Source organism: Mirounga angustirostris, unplaced genomic scaffold (assembly GCF_029215605.1).
Source record: "Mirounga angustirostris isolate CCGP_5_RB_7025 unplaced genomic scaffold, mMirAng1.0.hap1 SCAF_10, whole genome shotgun sequence".
Classification (NCBI taxonomy): Eukaryota; Metazoa; Chordata; class Mammalia; order Carnivora; family Phocidae; genus Mirounga; species Mirounga angustirostris.
The window spans coordinates 46,520,530-46,538,544 of NW_026991718.1; the positions used below are offsets into that span (position 1 = coordinate 46,520,530).

The 18,015-nt window shown below is 37.2% G+C and overlaps 1 protein-coding gene across 1 annotated transcript; it reads left to right on the forward strand.

The window, feature by feature from the left end:
• The first annotated feature begins 3,311 nt into the window (after window positions 1-3,311).
• Window positions 3,312-3,754, forward strand: LOC123850475 (10 kDa heat shock protein, mitochondrial-like). Its single transcript, XM_045883749.3, has one exon. The coding sequence runs from the start codon at window positions 3,324-3,326 to the stop codon at window positions 3,630-3,632; it is 309 nt and encodes a 102-aa protein (XP_045739705.1). The 5' UTR covers window positions 3,312-3,323; the 3' UTR covers window positions 3,633-3,754.
• The last annotated feature ends 14,261 nt before the right edge of the window (window positions 3,755-18,015 follow it).

Genomic DNA, 18,015 nt, shown 5'->3' on the forward strand with positions numbered 1-18,015 from the left:
TTCTCTCTCACACATTCTCTCATTCACATCCTGAGTCATCAACAAAGGATCTCACTTTTTCAGAACATGTGTGTGATCTGGACATGAAAGAACCAAAGGCTCACACTAGGCAAAGAGTCAGCTCAGTCTTCATGACAGTGAAATCATATATACATATTATGCATATATGATATAAAATGAAAGAAATCACACAAAAAAACACTGGACATACAAAAAGATAATGCTAAGTCAGAGGAGGTCAATTGGAAGAATGATTCCCTTACAAATAAGACTTACTCAAAGGAACAAATAAAATTTGGAAAGTCTCTAACATAAAAAAGATTTATTTATGACCTAGAACCAGAAGTCATGAAAGAACAACAGAATTGCTTGGAGATTAAAGACAAAAATTTAAAATTCCATGGAGAAACTGAGCAACAATTTGGAAATGTAGATATTATATGATCAGTTCAATATTCTTTCCCTGAAATTAAAAAGAATGTAATAAAGATAAGAAAATGCTGCCCTTAATATGACAGAGTTGAAGAACGAATATAACAAATCTGGTATTATATAATAGAAATCCCAGAATAGAACACGGCAGACAGAAGAGAAGGAGTAATCAAAGAAATGACCAAAAAAAAAAATGTATTTTGTCTATTATATTTGAACATTCTAGTCTTATATTGAATTTTCAGAGAGATATAGTAACATAAGCTTGTGAAAGTTTAAAACTTTATGTAAAAATATTATCTAACAATTATACAGTCAGCAAAATAAGCGAACTTCATAGTTAAAAGGTGAGAAATTCTGCCGCACAGAAATTGCTCACATTTTTAAATTAGTACCACAGAAACAAAACTAAAAAAATAAAATTGACATACAAGAAATCTTGGCAAGAAGAAAGTAATATTTTAAAAGGTGTACAAATTATTGACAATATTCAATTTTTTTAAAAAAAGTTATAACTCTGGCATGAAATTCCCTTAGTGTCCGGTAGTACGGATAGACATTTTAAATTTCTTGTCTTATATTCTAGAGGAAGAAACGAAAGCTCATTTTCTCTTAGGCTTTTCAGAGAAACACATGATAAAACGTTAAAGCTAGCCATTAGACAACTGGGAAGAGAGTGCATGACTCCCAAGAAAATAGAGGCATGAAGAATATTAAGATAAGTGAAGGAGGGCGCCTGGGTGGCTCAGATGGTTAAGCATCTGCCTTCGGCTCAGGTCATGATCTCAGGGTCCTGGGATTGAGTCCCGCATCGGGCTTCCTGCTCCTTGGGAGCCTGCTTCTCCCTCTGTCTCTCTCTCTCTCTCTCTGTCTCTCATGAATAAATAAATAAAATCTTTTAAAAAATAAAAAAAATTTAAAAAAGATAAGTGAAGGAATAATAGAGAATTAGTAAAGAAAACCTGAAGGAAAAAAAGATAAATTAAATAATTAGTAAGAATATGATAAATAAGAAAATAATATAAATATAAATATAAACAGCCATAATTAAAATGTGTGTGTATGTGCGGGTGAGGGGGGAATTACACTGTTTGTTAAAGGAAGGTTTTACAAATCCAGCTGTATGATGTTAACAAGTACTGGACCTAAAAACACATGGGCCGAGAGTTTGAAAACAAAAGAATATGAAAATATAGGCCAGACAAACACTACATAAAGGAAAGAAAATGGAATTCAAGGAGAAAACAAAATTGTGAATGGTGTTGAGGATGAGTCACATGGTATGGTAGTTAACAAGCATCGTTCTGGAACCAGCCTGTGTGGGTTTGGGTCCAAGGTGGCTCTTTGCTTGCAAGCTAAGAGTAACTGGATATTCACTCTTTTTTTTTTAAAGATTTTATTTATTTATTTGACAGAAAGAGAGTGAGAGAGCACAAGCAGGGGGATCTACAGAGGCAGAGGGAGAACCCGCCTCTTGGCTGAGCAGGGAGCCCCATGTGGGACTCTATCCCAGGACCTTGGGATCATGACCGGAGCTGAAGGCAGACTCCTAACCCACTGAGCCACTGAGCCACCCAGGCACCCCCAGATATTCACTCTTTATATCAGGTATCTCCTCCATAAAACTGGAATAATAATGACACATAATACTATTGACCTACTAGAGTTAAAAAGTACTTAAACACTGCCTGTTGTTTAGGGAGCTCATTAAAGTTAGATATTATTCAGGGTGCATCAAAGGTTTAATTTATCAAGACACATAGTAATGATAAATGCTCTGTGGGCCTAACAAAATATTGTTGCAATACATTAAAAGTTTTTTGATAGTTATAAAAATTAATTGACAAATCCATTATTATAATGAGGTCCTTTTAATTAATCTCCCTCTGAAACAGAGAAAATACATTTTAAAAGAAATTATAGAGTGGATTGTAATAAGGCAATTAACCAGCTTATGGTCATAGACAGATAAATATAATTGTGTATCTGAAATGCTAGAAATAAATTTGTATTCAAGTAAATTTGGGCCATTCAATAAAGCAGATCACATATTGGGCATTAAAGAAACTCAACAATTTTCTCAAAGCAGAAAACACGTAGGCTATTTTTCTGAACATTATGAGAAAAATTGGAAATTTGCAGCAAAAGAGTAGTATTTCTTCCCTGCCCCTCCCCCCAATTTTATGTATATGGAAAGTAAGAAACATACTACTAAATTTTTCTTGGGCTAAAGAAGAAATGAAATGAAAATCAGAAAGTGTTTTAAAGTGATGGCAATGAGATCACTATATATTTAAACCATCAGCGTGCAGGATGGCATTCAGAGGAAATGTACAGCCTTCAATATATATAATAGAAAATAAGAAAGATTGAAAATACAACAACTAAGATTTCAATTTAAGAAGTTAGAAAAAAAATAAACTTTAAAATAGAAATAACAGGGATGCCTGGGTGCTCAGACGGTTAAGCGTCTGCCTTCGGCTCAGGTAATGATCCCAGGGTCCTGGGATCGAGTCTCACATGGGGCTCCTTGCTCACGGGGAGTCTGCTTCTCCCTCTGCCTGCTGCTCCCCCTGCTTGTGCTCCCTCTCTGGCAAATAAATAAAATCTTTAAAAAAAATAAAAATAAAAAATAAAATAAAATAGAAATAACGTAATAATTACAAATATATGAAATAATAGAAAAAATGTAGATTTGGTTAATATAAACAAGCTTATTTTATAAGATTAATAAAATGGACAAGCTATGAGGAAATCTGATAAAGAAAAATGGAAGAAGACCAAAGCAAACAAAAAACAACAAACTGGAAATGAGGAAAAAGACATAAGTACAAATACAGAATAGTTATAAAAAACAAGAAAATGGAGTACGAACTGTGGCGGTCGGCGTCATGGCAGGGCAGGCATTTAGAAAGTTTCTTCCCCTCTTTGACCGAGTTTTTGTTGAAAGGAGCGCAGCTGAAACTGTAACCAAAGGAGGTATTACGCTTCCAGAAAAATCTCAAGGAAAAGTGTTGCAAGCAACAGTAGTAGCTGTTGGATCGGGCTCTAAAGGAAAGGGTGGAGAGATTCAACCAGTTAGTGTGAAAGTTGGAGATAAAGTTCTTCTCCCAGAATATGGAGGCACCAAAGTAGTTCTAGATGACAAGGATTATTTCTTATTTAGAGATGGTGACATTCTTGGAAAGTATGTGGACTGAAATCATTATTAAAATGGCATGAAGTGAAGCTGCCCATTCCAGTGAAGTTGTGAAATCTTTCATCATGTAAATAATTTTCATGTCTCTCTTTTATAATAAACTAATGGTATCCAAAAAAAAAAAAAAAACAAGAAAATGCTACAGGCAAATTTGTGTCACTAAATTTCAATTAAATTAATATTTTTGATACAATATACATTAACCAGGACTTATTAAATGCAATGAGAATTAATATACCTAAATAAACAAATCACCATAGAATTTGAAAAAAAAACTTCAACAAAACAACTTACCTCTAACATGGATATCAGTTTTAGACAGTTTGTAAATGAGTTTTACCAAAATGTCAACAGATAGTCTCGATGTTAGAAATGTTGGAAAAACAGATATTAAAATGTATTACTCAACTCATTCCATAGTGCTAAAGCAAACTTGAAATCAAATCCAAACAAATAGCGCACAGAAAGGAAAATCCATAGATCAATCTAAATTATAAACCTAGAACCTGAACTTTTAACCAGGAGGCTTTTTCTCAAGAATGAAACATTTACATGAGTTCCTATGCTCAAGGTTAAATCTTTTAAAAATATGATTATCTTAGAAGATAAAGAATTTTAAAAACACCTGTTTCTGACTTAAAAATTAAATAAAATTCAAAAGACTTATTAAGCTAAAGATAAAAGGGCAATTTCTAAGCCTTAGATATTTATAACAAACCCAGAACAACCAATATATGCCATTTTTGTTAAACTGAGGGGGGAGATGAAGATGTCTCTCTATATGACTTTCGTTCAGAACCTCTCAGATAATGCAATCATGTTTGGAAAGTAATAAAATATCTAAAGACAGGAAAGACAAACACAAAAATATCAAATTAACTCAAATATCCAAACACTGAGAAGCTTCCCTTTTTTTAGAAATAAATGTCACAGTGTTGGTGATCCTGATACATCATTGTGTAATAATTATGATTGAGATACAGTATTAGGGAGAAAAAGAGAGGGAGAATGGGGGGGCAGGTAGGAAAATGATGAGAGACAAGTAGAGGCAAAAGTAGAGACATCTCTCCACAGAAATTTCTGGGATAGAGAAGTGGGGAGGTAGAAGGGATGAAATGACAGAGAAACAGTCAAGGAAAGACAAACACAGAAAAACAGGCTCCAGGGTAGCATGGAGAGATGGGAACTGCCCTTAGTTTGATATAGTTTTTAAATAAGTAGAGTAACCAAAATATTTTCCTCTCTAGAAAGTTGTAAAGAAAGCCCCTGAGTTGCTCCCCTCTCACTGTCCCCACCCTCCCACCCACTGCTTCCCCCCTGCTAAGACAATTTTAAACTAGACATATGTTCTTTGTCTTACATTTTCTAGTTCTTTTTCTTTTATTTAACAGAGGTATAGAGAGGACTAACCTGGCAGCCAGACCACCCTAGTACTTTCAGGTTTTGCATCCATAAGCAGATACCTATTCCTTGCATTTGCCCCCTTTTGGTGGTGGGGTTTATTGCTGGCATACTTGCTTGATATTTGTTCCTACTTATTTCTGCATTTGGGGTATCCCAAGTTCTGTGATTTTCTTTATGCCAATTACCTGATTTTCATTCTTGGCTGAGTGATACTGAAAAAGTCAAAGAGTCTTCCATAAAGTGCGAATTACAATAAAGCTTGTTTTACAGTTTTGTTTTATCAGTCACTAAGATTATGCTTTGCAAAATGCTAAACAAATATTAGTTATTTTTAGAATGTCAGCATATCTTAGTATACTCTCCTCTGGTACCAGACACAGCCACTGAGCTATTATCAATAAATTACCAACAACACTTCAACACAGCTCGGAAGTTTCACCTGAATAACTTCCAAATTATGAAACACTAAGAATGTAAAAAAAGGGAGAAAATGAAAATATTGAATGAAACCATAGAATCATTCAACTTGAGATATAAATCTGTACCTCATATAAAAATGAATCACTTCAATTTCAGGGCTCTGGTCTGCATTAATGTCCAGCTTGGTAGGGAATGAACCTGGCACAATTCCAGATATTATCAATATATACCAGAGACACAATTTCTTGACTTTTAAATAAAATAGGAAACAAGATCATGGCTTGTTCAAGCTGCTAATGAATCTAACCGTAAGCCCACGACAGAAGTTAGAAAAGAGGATGGGGGAACCCAGAACTGAAGACAAAATTGTGAAAGACCTCTGGGGAACTGGAAGCTGGTTGGGTCATTGTGAAGGAAGAAAATGGGAACCCAAGGTGGAGGGGGGCCAGGAGCCAAGTGAGAGACTAGGCTGTGGAAGAGCTTTCTGGTGTGTTCGACTCTCTCTTTATGCAAGCTGGGTGGATCTTCGCTTTCCTGGAGGGCATCGAGGGCAAGTGAACATAAAGAGGAGGTGGCAGCATCGACGAATGCAGTCCAGCTAGGGAGAAAGAACAGGTGGCCAGCTTGGTCCTGCCTCCCCCAAGCCCAACCCCAGGAACCACATACCGTCAACCTTGGGAAGGAGCATTTGGAAAATTGGAGTGTGGGTACTGCTGGTTCTCTGATGGGCAAGGCCACCTGTCAGAAGTGGAGTTGAGACCCAATGGGAGTACCAGGTCTTGGACCTGAATTCTTGTCCCAAAGATGCTTTTAAACTCACTTTGACAGGCGTCGTGTAGGACTATAGCTTCCACTCTTTCTCCAGAAATAAAGCCAAGAGGGCTGACACCCCAAGAGAATAATAAATCACAGGGGAAAATGACGAGACATTTGTGAGTTCAAGATCTAGGGAAGACTTTATCAAAAAAAGAAAAAGGGGGGCACGTGGGTGGCCCAGTAGGTTAAGCGACTGACTCTTGGTTTCTGCTCGGGTCGTGATCTCGGGGGCATAAAATCAAGCCCGAATCTGGCTCTGTGCTCAGCACGGATGGAGTCTGCTTGAGTTTCTCTCTCCCTCTCCCTCTGCCCAACCCCCAAATAAATAAATAAGTCTTTAAAAGAAAAAAAAAGAGGAAGTAAGTAATAATGAATCATGAAAATTTTGAACTTAAACTAAGCACAGAATATATATTTTTACAGATAAGGCATAAAATTGTGTAGCAGACACATAAGCTGTATAATAAGAAGAAACGTTTGGAGATACTGGTATAAGTAATATAAAATATGACATAGAGAAATTAAGCTAGAATAAAGAAAAAAATTAGTAACTGGAGGATAAGGTCAAGAAATACTTTTAAAAAGGTATACATAAAGATAGAAAGAATGGCAAAATAAGGGATAAGTCTGGAGATAAGGATTATAAAAATTGAAGTGTCATTAGCCATAGGATATATATATATATCAGAACAGAAAAAAGTCAATAGGAAGAAAGAAATATTTGAAAGAATGGTTTAAAAAGTCTTCAGTTTAAAAGATGAAAAATGCATATGTAGTATTAAACAGAAAGGTAAAAGCCCACACTTGTATCTAGTGTTATAATAATTGACATAATCTAGTACAGAAGACATTTTAAAAGCTTCCAGAGAGAAAAGCTTACAAAAGTACAAGTATCAGATTAAAATCAGATTTCTCAATGGCTACACTGCATGCCAGACGGTAACGGAATAATATTTATGTGTTGATGGAAAAGAAATGTGAACATATATTTTTATCCAGTAAGGCTATAATTTAAATGTGAGGGCAAAATATTATTCTCAGGTGTATAAGACTTCATAAAATTTACTATGCAAAATTTTCTCTGAAAACACTCTTGGAGGAAGTATTCAAACAAATATAAATGGATTCAGGAAGAAACAAGATTTAGGAGATAACACTGAATAAGTAGGTCAACAAAGCTTTATAGTGGTCTAAATAAACAGTGTCCCCAAATTAAGAAAAGAGCAGAAAAGATAGAGTTGGTAAGGTTGGGGGTTTAGCAGATAGAAAGCAGAGAGAAGAAGAAAATGGATATTGATGTCCTTCAGAAAAAGATGGGAAGAAATACACATAAGTATGCAAAAGCTATACATGTGTATGAGTCACCAAGAGAAAAATCAAATGAACAAACTTTCAAACCAGAGAAAGAAAATTTGAATTATTTAATGCAGTTTGGAAAGAAGACTGAACACATAGTAACTAGAGAGTCCAAAATATATACATGATAGAGAAAACCTGATATACAAAAGCAGAAGCAAGTCCTAATGTAATAGTAATTATAATAAATGTAAAAGGACTAGACTACAAAATAAGAAGATAAAGCCTCTCTGATTGTATAAACCATACACAGGTCAGCCAAGACAGCAATTTCAATATTAGGAAAAATATAATTTTAAGTAATAAACATAAAAAGAGAAAATAAGGGGAGTGCTATACTAGTTAAAGGAGTAACAGGAAAGAGGTTATGAAAAAAACCTGAATGTATGTAAACCTAGCAATAAAATTATAAATAAATCAATCTGTTAGAATTAAGAGATTTTAATATCTCTCAGTACTTGGAAGCTCATATACCAAAAATATAAAAATTGAGCAAACTGTATAAGATACAAAAGCAAGAGGGAACATTTTCAAAAACTGAATCTGCTCTGGGTCACAAAATATACCACATATAGTCTACACACACACACATACACACACACACATTACTATAATGCAATAATATTAGAAATCAACACATGTAAAGGAAATATATTACAGCTACAAAATTTCACACATTGAAAAATTCTATTAAATAATTCTTCACTGAAGACGAAATATTTATTGAAATAATGAATAAATGAAGTAATTTAAATTAACAAATGTGGCCTATAGCTAAGGCTTTGAGAAAAATATATGTGCAATTTAAGAAGCTATGAGAAGAGCAAAAAAGTAAATGCAAAGAAACAAGGAGGATAGAAATAATAAAGAATGACCAATAAGGGTAAGAGTAGAAATCAAGATTCACTTGGAATCTTTGCTATCTAAAGTCAGGAGCAGAACAGATTTGCCCAGTAAGGAGAATTTTCATTAATCAACTCTAAAAGTGGGCGCCTGGTGGCTCAGTTGGTTAAGCGACTGCCTTCGGCTCAGGTCATGATCCTGGAGTCCAGGGATCGAGTCCCACATCAGGCTACCTGCTCAGCAGGGAGTCTGCTTCTCCCTCTGACTCTCCCCCCTCTCATGTGTTCTCTCTCTCTCTCTCTCTCTCATTCTCTCTCTCAAATAAATAAATAAATAAAATCTTTAAAAAAAAAATCAACTCTAAAAGTACCTAATAAGACACAAAGCACATATTACATCATTGTGTAGGTTTTATCTATGAATAGAAAATCCATCTGTGTAAATCATCCTGTTAATGGGCTAAAGGAGAAGAATGGCATGATCATTTTAATCTTCACAGTAAAAGTATTTGATAAGGTTCTATCCTAATCTCTGATATAAAACACTAAAAAATGAGGAGTAAAAGGGGGCATCCTTATTTTGAAAAAGCAAAAGCCTAACCCCGACTGATAGTAGCAAAACTTTTGATGCATTACCTCAGGATGAGAAATAGGGAACTCCTTGCAATCACGATGTGTAGTGGGGAGCTGAAGAAAGCTTAGATGTCGCTTATTAGGGGGAAAAGGATAATAGAAATTTTGTCTTGGGAAAAGATGGAATACTAGAAAGCAAGTCAAAAGTAAAGAAGTAAACTTTATACTGCACCGTGAGTAAGTTTTAAGAAGAGTAGCAAGTTTGGGGCGCCCGGGTGGCTCAGTTGGTTAAGCGACTGCCTTCGGCTCAGGTCATGATCCTGGAGTCCCGGGATCGAGTCCCGCATCGGGCTCCCTGCTCAGCAGGGGGTCTGCTTCTCCCTCTGCCCTCTTCCCTCTCGTGCTCTCTGTCTCTCATTCTCTCTCTCTCAAATAAATAAATAAAATCTTTAAAAAAAAAAAAAGAGTAGCAAGTTTAAAGTCAGCAACTGACAAAGACCTACAGCACAACACTACTAATATGAATTTGGAAAACCCACAAATATAAGAATATCCTTTTCAAAAATACATGCATCACTTCGAATATATTTTAAATACGGTGTGTTTGTTGACTATAGAGCCAGAGTCCAGTCAAGCAAACGGAATCCATGTCAGGTAGTTTAGCATAGGAAATATAACTCAGAGAACTGGTAGCATAATTGTCAGAGGCAAGCACTGAAAACTGGAGAAAATGTAATAATTGCAGAAACTATGGCACATTAGGATGGAGGTGCAGAGCCAAGGATGGAGGTGCAGAGCCAAAGAGCCAGGCCACATAGGGCAGCTGGAACCTTAGAAAAAAAGGCATTCAGAGGTATTCTCATGGAGCCTGTGGAGATGGCAACTGGAAATGTGAAGGGGGTCCCCCCAGCGGTGCCGGAACAGATCAGCTCCGTAATTTGCAGGGCTTAGTGCAAAATGGAAATGCGTGACCGCTTGTTTAAAATATAAGAATTCCAAGATGGTGGCAGCAGAGCATTAAACCAGGTGTGGGGTCCTTCCGTGTGCAAGGCCCATAAATCTGGCCCCAGCTGGGCATCTGGGGAGGCAGGGAACATGGTGGGAACTAAAATCAGGCAAGGGCCGCTGCCCAGCAAAATCTGCGGTCACAGACAACACTGCCGAGAGCAGAGAGACAGGAGTACCATCACCCGGCTTTTCCCTCCCCTCCTTTCTTGTGTTCTTCCCTCAACGCTTCTCATGGACCCAGCCTCACCGGACGCGAGCTGGTAAGAGAGCCTGGACATGTATTTCACATGGGGTGAGTTCCTCCTGTTAGAAAGCAGACCAGGGAGGGGAAGGGCACTGGATCTGAGACTCATCTAGGGCCTTTACAGAAGAGGGAAACAAAGGAGCTAGGAAATTCGGAGGCTGAAATAATAATAAAATGAGGGATAAGTCCTATGCAGATCAAGGCCACCAGTGCACCGTTTGAACTAAGCAACTGTGTGTGTCTGAGATAAACGACGACAAAACAATAACGTTATTAAAAATAATAAAAATAACACTAAGGGAGTGAAAACTCGTATCATAAAAATTTTCAAACCAGCCAATCTTCTGTAATGCTCACTTAATTGTTTTAAATTTGGTCTGCGGGAGCTCAGAGAACCAATTGCTCTGAATTTTGATAAATCCATAGTATGTCCATGGGACCGTGTCGTTTCTATTAGCCAAAGACTAGATCCAAGTTGAATGTAAAATAGCAGTGACTTAGATGAGACAATTTGCTTGACACTTTAAAATTGTTAATCATTTCTCCAAGTCAAGAAACGGTCAGGACCCAGATTATTCAATATGCTAAAGAGACAAAGGGAATGATAGAAGAGAAACACATATCCAGGGCTCAGTATGTGTCGGTGGTCAGCTTTGCGTGGGTGGGCCCATCTAATATCTCAACAACGGCATGTGGGAAGTACTAAGGAGTAGCTCATTTTATAGATGAACTGCTCAATGAACAGAATTGTTAAAAGCTTGCCCATATCACATTACTAACAAGTGGCAGAGTTAGAATTTGAACTCACTCATCTTCCAGCTAAAATAAATTAGAGAGGTAATAAACTGATCAATAGATAGGTGGCCTTTGGCTTCTAAATTCTAGTGCTCATCTTCTCTTTAAGAAAACTGGTTTGGTTTTCACAGCAAAGGATCTAAGAAGTAGTCTTCTTCCCTCTTGGCATAGAGCGGAGTCAGGACTGATGGGCAGGAAGACTCTTATCTCTGTCAGTCTCCATCCTTGCTTGGTCCTGTGTGATTTTCCAAAAGCAGGGATGCCTCAACCCTAGTAGAGAGTTACTCAAAATATGACCTACCAGAGTCCACAGGATATAATGGGATTTGAGATAAATCAAAGAGAGAAACTGAAGAATACAGGCTGCTTACTTCATGTCCGGATATGTAAGTCCTTTATTTCTTTTACTGAAAATATGATACCCCACCTATCTTTATAGCCTGGGACTCCATTTTATCCTTCTATCTATGAAATGGACTGCTCCTTTAAAATACCTTGGAGGTGGGCACCAGTTTCTCCCTCTGGTTGATTGAAATGTGATATGTAATCAAAGCTATTAAAATATTAAAAGTTCTATTATTGTGTATTGATCAGGATGAAAAAACAGTGGCTAGTAAGGTTAAAGGCAATTTTTTTTTTTTTAAAGAAAAGAAACTATCCAACTTTCTGGCCTTTGTCAATGAACACCTGGTTGTCTATACTCATTACACATAGAATTTGTTAAAGGTTTATATTCATATTGTTATAAAAGTGCTCTGTTGATTGACTTGCTCAGTAATTATAGGTTGAGCTTTCCAGTAAATCCCAAACTTACTTGGTTCTGCTTTGGATTATTTTGAGTACGAAGGAAACAGCCCATAAACAAAGAATCATTCTGGAAAGAAACACAAGAATTGACGGCATCAGTGCTACATCAATATTTCAGGAAAAATCTGCTTTGTCCTCCTCCATTATTTTAGGATCTGCTCCTCTTGCTTCGCTAAATGGCAGTAATTCAGCCTTTGAATTTCTTGAGGAAAATAAAGTTTGAATGTCAGGATCAAGACCAGTGATTAGGAAGAGGTGAGGCCAAGGTGAAGCATCCTTAATCCTCTAAAACAAATCCTTATAAGATAAAGAAGTAACGTAGAATTCTGAAAGGATTGTGCTGTTTGGGGAGGTTTTAAGTTGTCAAGATGATGTAAAATAGAAAAAGTGCAGTGATATCCTCCAATCCCCTTGCTTGTCAATAGCATGTATCACAACTGAAATGACAGAGGTGACATTTGCAGGGAGACAGTGTGGGCAAGTCTCTTAGGAGGCTACTCAGCTGGGCACACATGACAAAGGATGAAGGCGGTGGAAAGACCCAGGAGAAAATGAGCAGGGAGTAAAGAAGTGCCTGGTTCATCACTACTGGTTATAATCCCACTTCTTAGCTCAGAAGGTGTCTCCCCCCACCCCCACAGGTCCTTACAAACATCACTGCTCATTTGGCATCAATTAATTAACATTAGATTTACTAAAGTATTATTTGCATGCATAGTATTTTCACAGGGGAAAGAAAAGGGCAAGCTAAAAGCCTAACAAAGAAGCAAGTTTAAGTTTCTCAGGGAGGCAGTTTCCAATGACTTTTCCTTTCCACCTGTGGATGGCTTTTCCTTTCACCCACACCGTCACCTTTGCCGAGGGTAGTGACCAGTGCTCCCGAGGGAGACTCCTCACAGCAATGTTTCTTTTTGCTCAGACACCATACCTTTCAAGTATTTTCTTCTTGTCTGCAAAATTATATATTTAATCATTTAAACGTTATACATGCTCACTATTGAGAATTCGTCCAATCCCATTAAGTCACAGAGGTTTCTCTTTTCATAATCAAGTTGCCTAGAAATACTATTCTTAACGTTAGATATGCTTTCTCAAGTTTACACACACACACACAAACACATGCACACACACAGATGTATCGACAAATTGGGAGTATCTCGCTCTATATTAAATGCGGTACTCTACATTCTTTACTTTTTATTATACTGCAAATATTTTCTCACACCACGACATAGTTCTTGAAAACACCATGGATTGCTACTACTTAATATATCATCATGCAGATGTACCACAATCTACTTAGCTATTGCCCCAATACTGGACATTCATTTTTCCCTGAGGTCATGTGTCTACTTTGCGATTTAGGATTGCAAGGACCTTTTCTCTAGTACATAATTTTCTCTCTAATATGGGTGAGTTGTTTTCCAATTTTACATTCACAGAAGTAACTAAGGAGTCTGACTTCAGGCAAAAATCTCTTGTGTGATTTTTCAGGCCTGACCACAGGCAATGATAAGGTTTTGCCTGGCGGATCTCACTGCGGAAACTCTCCCCACACCGAACTTGGGACAGAGCCAGTGTATTAACATCTTCTGGACTCAGTTAAGAACTCAGTACCCAGCCCCCGCAGTCCACTCTGACTCCTTTCCCACTCCTTCCCCACTCCCCTTCTTCTCCTTCCGTGGACTCTTGCCCTGGGTCTACAAAACACAAAACAGGAGGCTTTTGTTTAGTGCGTCTGGCCCGTGGGATCATTTCCTGTGCCTACAATGCATGTCACCTGACCCTTGACAAGTGTGGTTCCATCAGGAAAATGAAACACAAGGGAGCTGGTGCCTACTTTTGCCTATCACAGTAAGTGAAGAAAGGCTTGATTCTTACGGTCAGTTTGGCTCCTCCTCTCCTGGCAGCTCAACATTGATAAGGGGTTCTTTTCTCCATCTTTCAGATTTACAGTTGAACACCATCTCTAATTTTTTTTTCAGTTTCCCAAGGAATAGAAGAAAAAACAAAAAGTTAAAAATGAAATAGAAATCAAAAATGAAAATGAGGGGCACCTGGGTGGCTCGGTCGGTTAAGAGGTTTAGTGTCTGCCTTTGGCTCAGGTCATGATCTCAGGGTCCTGAGATTGAGCCCCGCATTGGGCTCCCTGCTCAGGGGGGAGTCTGCTTCTCCCTCTCTTTCTCCCTCTGCCTACGTCTCCCTCTGCCTGCCGCTCCCCCTGCTTGTGCTCTTGCGTGCTCTCTCTCTGTCAAATAAATAAATAAAATCTTTAAAAAAATGAAAATGAATAAATTAAAAATGAAAGAGGCTAGAATAATGAGATTCATATTTGTGGGGCAATTTCTCATTTTGAAGAGCGTCTAGGCATTTTTAATCTACATTTCACATTCAATTGATATTTACTTCCTCATGAAGTCATTATAAACATTTTATAAAGAAGGTATTATCTACCCATTTCACAGATAGAAAAAGTCAGATGCCAAATCAAAATAACAACCTCTTGAAAATATTCAACTTTCTTTCTGCAGCAATAAATCTGAGTAAATTTCCTCTTGGCATGCAGTGAAATACTTTAGAATAGAGACTTTATACTTCTGATTCTATTTAAAGACAATTTGTGTAAACAAATACTGAAGATCAACATGCATCTACTTTGAGTTCATGCCACCAAGTAAAACATCATTTTTCTTCATGTTTCCTCAGAAATAGGTTTTTGCCCTTGGAGAGACAAGCTTTCCAGGGAAAGCAAAAATAAAAATCCTGATTTTCATTTTTACAGCTTGTTCCCTCCTCTGGTCAGAAGTGATTCTCAGGAGAACTTTATTCCTCACAGGAAATAAAGCATATTTAATTCCCATCAGTTTGAACTCAAAAACTCGGACAGATGGAAAGAACAGTGCAGAACACTATAAGAAATGCACCTGCTTCCTGATCCTGTATGCATTTACCATTTTCAATCATTCACCCTGGGGAAAATGAAATGTCCATACTAAGATGTAACTTTATTATGTTAAGAGAAAAAGTGCAAACATAAGATAGGATCCTCTCCCTTTAGAAGATACTCATAAAGAGGCAAAACAAAATTTGGAGGTGTGGGTTTTGGAGAGGCCACTGAGAGGAAATGTAAAGTGGATGCATTACTTATGAGTGGGCATGTTTACTAGTCTGTGGTTCTAACAAATGTTCATCTGGCTGCTTCATCTTTACTCCTATTCTTCTATTTTAGAGACTTATATTTGATGGAATCTCAGCAAAATGACATAGAAAATGATTTTTGTAACTATTGCTGAAGAAAATCACTGGAGGTACATAAATTAGGCCTATGCCCCCCATACTTCCTTAATTAACTCCGTAAGTTTCTCTGCTTGTCAGCCGTGCTGAGAATGTACGTGCCTTGAGTATGAGTTAGATATTTCAGGATCTTGCTAGACTAATTAATGTATCTATTCTTCAAATATGTTTGGGAGACAATGTTAGCCAGCTTCTAGGATTCATCTGACAATGAGTAAGAAAAAACAAACAAAGAAAACTGGACCTCCAGGAACTGGGCCAAGGATGTCAAATCGGGCATTAGAGCAAATGGAAAGACTCTGAGAAATGAAAGGCACAGTGTTTGATAAAGTGCTGCGGAAACATGGGGATAGAGACGGAAACGCTGTGAGTCGCACCAGGTTTTTCTACCTGTCCGATTAGCTCGCTGTAGATTAAAATGTAGCAAAATCAGGAGCGTTGGGATAAGAAAAGTAAAAGGGTATGAAATAAGAAAAACCGTCCTCGAGATCTTTCTTAACAAGTAAACACTTCGAGGCCCTTTATTAAGTCTGTATTTGATGGCCAGAGATAAAAAATAAGTTTATATTTGCAGCAAATAATATCAAACTGCTTTTAACTGTAATATCAAGACTAACTTTGTTGTCGGCACTTACAAATGCCTTGGTTGATGAAAGTGCTTTTGGAGTTTTTCGGGTGCATTTGCATTTCACACATTTTATGTTTCCCAGGAAGGACTGCTGCCCAGTCAAAATGATACATGTTGATACTTGCATTGATGAATCCTATATATGATCTCGATTCCAGAATAGTTTCTAGAGGAGTTTAATTTATAAACATTCACCCCATAGTCCAGTCTGCTTACCATTATTTTTAAAACACCAAGCAGTTTACACTGTGGATGCATTCCAAACTTACAAACAAGTAGGCCTGTAAAGACAGTGAGGCCGGTTTCCTGACCGCCGGCAAATGCCTCTGTCTGCTTCTCCTACTTTCTGCCCCTCCCCTGCAGGGCACCGTAGCACCAACCGAACCTCGTCTTGCTGCAGTGTTGTGTGCACATCGGAAGGATCTCCCAATTAGACCCAGGTTTTGCCTTGAAGGACATGCTTCGCTTTTTAAAGCCTTGGTGGTCGTTCCCATCCTTCACTTGCAAGGTGTAAAACATTAAGGGATCATCTTAGTTATACTGTCTTGTTGAAGCAGAAAACAGCTGCGGAGGCTGATTTAAAACAGAAGACAAGCTAACACACTGTAATCTCTGAGATCAATTCATCTGGGTTATTCCCTTAATCTGAACAAATTATGAGCTAAAACAACAAAACTTGAAGATGAGAATAAAATGAAATAAGGGGGAAATGAAATAATAGAAATGGCACCAAGTACTATTTCTTGTAATCCTCACACAAAACCCCACAATAGAAGAGTCTCATAGACTGGGTGTTTTCTTCTCAGTCACAAATATTAGTGACACCTCCATGGGCCTTGGCTATGCTGGGCTTCCATTGTTTGTTACTTGGCTTATTTTTTGGGGAAAATGACATTTTTAAATTTTTTTATTGTGATGTTAATCCCCATACATTACATCATTAGTTTTAGATGTAGTGTTCCATGATTCATTGTTTGTGCATAACACCCAGTGCTCCATGCAGAACGTGCCGTCTTTAATACCCATCACCAGGCTAACCCATCCTCCCACCCCCCCCTCCCCTCTAGAACCCTGTTTGTTTTTCAGAGTCCCATCGAATGACAAGGATTCTTGATGGCTCGTATACCATCTTGGACAGAGGGCGGTGTGCTCTGCGGCAACACCAGCCCTTGACGGATAGTGGCTTCACCAGACTCCCAACACTGTTGTCCTTCAGAGCAGGGCTAGCTCTCTACGTGGTTTTGACTCAGGGCCTTCACATTAAAAGTGGAGTTCTTTTCTTTGATAACTTAGTTCCTCCTAATATCCAGCCAGAGTAGAGAGGGGCTTGGCTCAATGACTTAAATTTAGGGAGGCAAGTTTTGGCCGTATGAGAAATTCAAAGATTTCAATATTAAGATTCAGCTAACCAGCACAAAATTTTCTTAAAGAAGATTATATTTTACACTGGTTTAACATGTGAACCACAAACATGTCATTATATTATTTGATTTTAAAAGGCAGAAAGTCATATTTGTTTTATTAAAAAATATCCAGAATAAAGGCTTTCAGATTTTCAACACAAAGAAAGAGAATCGTAATCAGAACTTTAAAAATATTTTTCATTGACTTATCTGATAGGGATTAATATTTAGCTATAAATTATTTCTGAAATGTATATGATGACTTTTTCATTTCACGAATGTACAATAAATGTTATTTAATAAAACAAATGGTGGTGTGTGACTAGGTAAAATAGTGTAAATTTCACAAAAGAAGTTTTCAGAAAAAGACATTCATAGGAATAAGCATCAAATGTAACTAAAATTTTCCGAGAATGAGCAGTCAAGAAATTTTATAAGAGTAATGCTACTATAATGGTGTCTATAGGTCTAAGACTCTTTGATAAACATGTAAAATGCATAGCGATTTACTTGATTTGTTACTAATATTATCATATTGGAGATGTTTAATATAATAAATGCTAGAAAAATATATAAATTATATTTTTTAGTTCTAGATGAAAAACTAAAAATGTCCTTGGATATGCATGTGTGTGTATCTTCCCTTTTTCTATGGATTTTGTTTCTACCTTGTTTCTTCCCTAGACTTCTGCATCTCTAACTAGAAATAAAAATCTTAGCTTATGTCACAAATGATTCTGGAACTTCTTATTTGGCCTTTAAAAAATTTTTAAACTGTGCTCATTTTGATTTTA

What these genes read in the sequence shown, in the direction of transcription:
- LOC123850475 (XM_045883749.3), top strand. Translation starts at nt 3,324, where the DNA reads ATGGCAGGGCAGGCATTTAGAAAGTTTCTTCCCCTCTTTGACCGAGTT.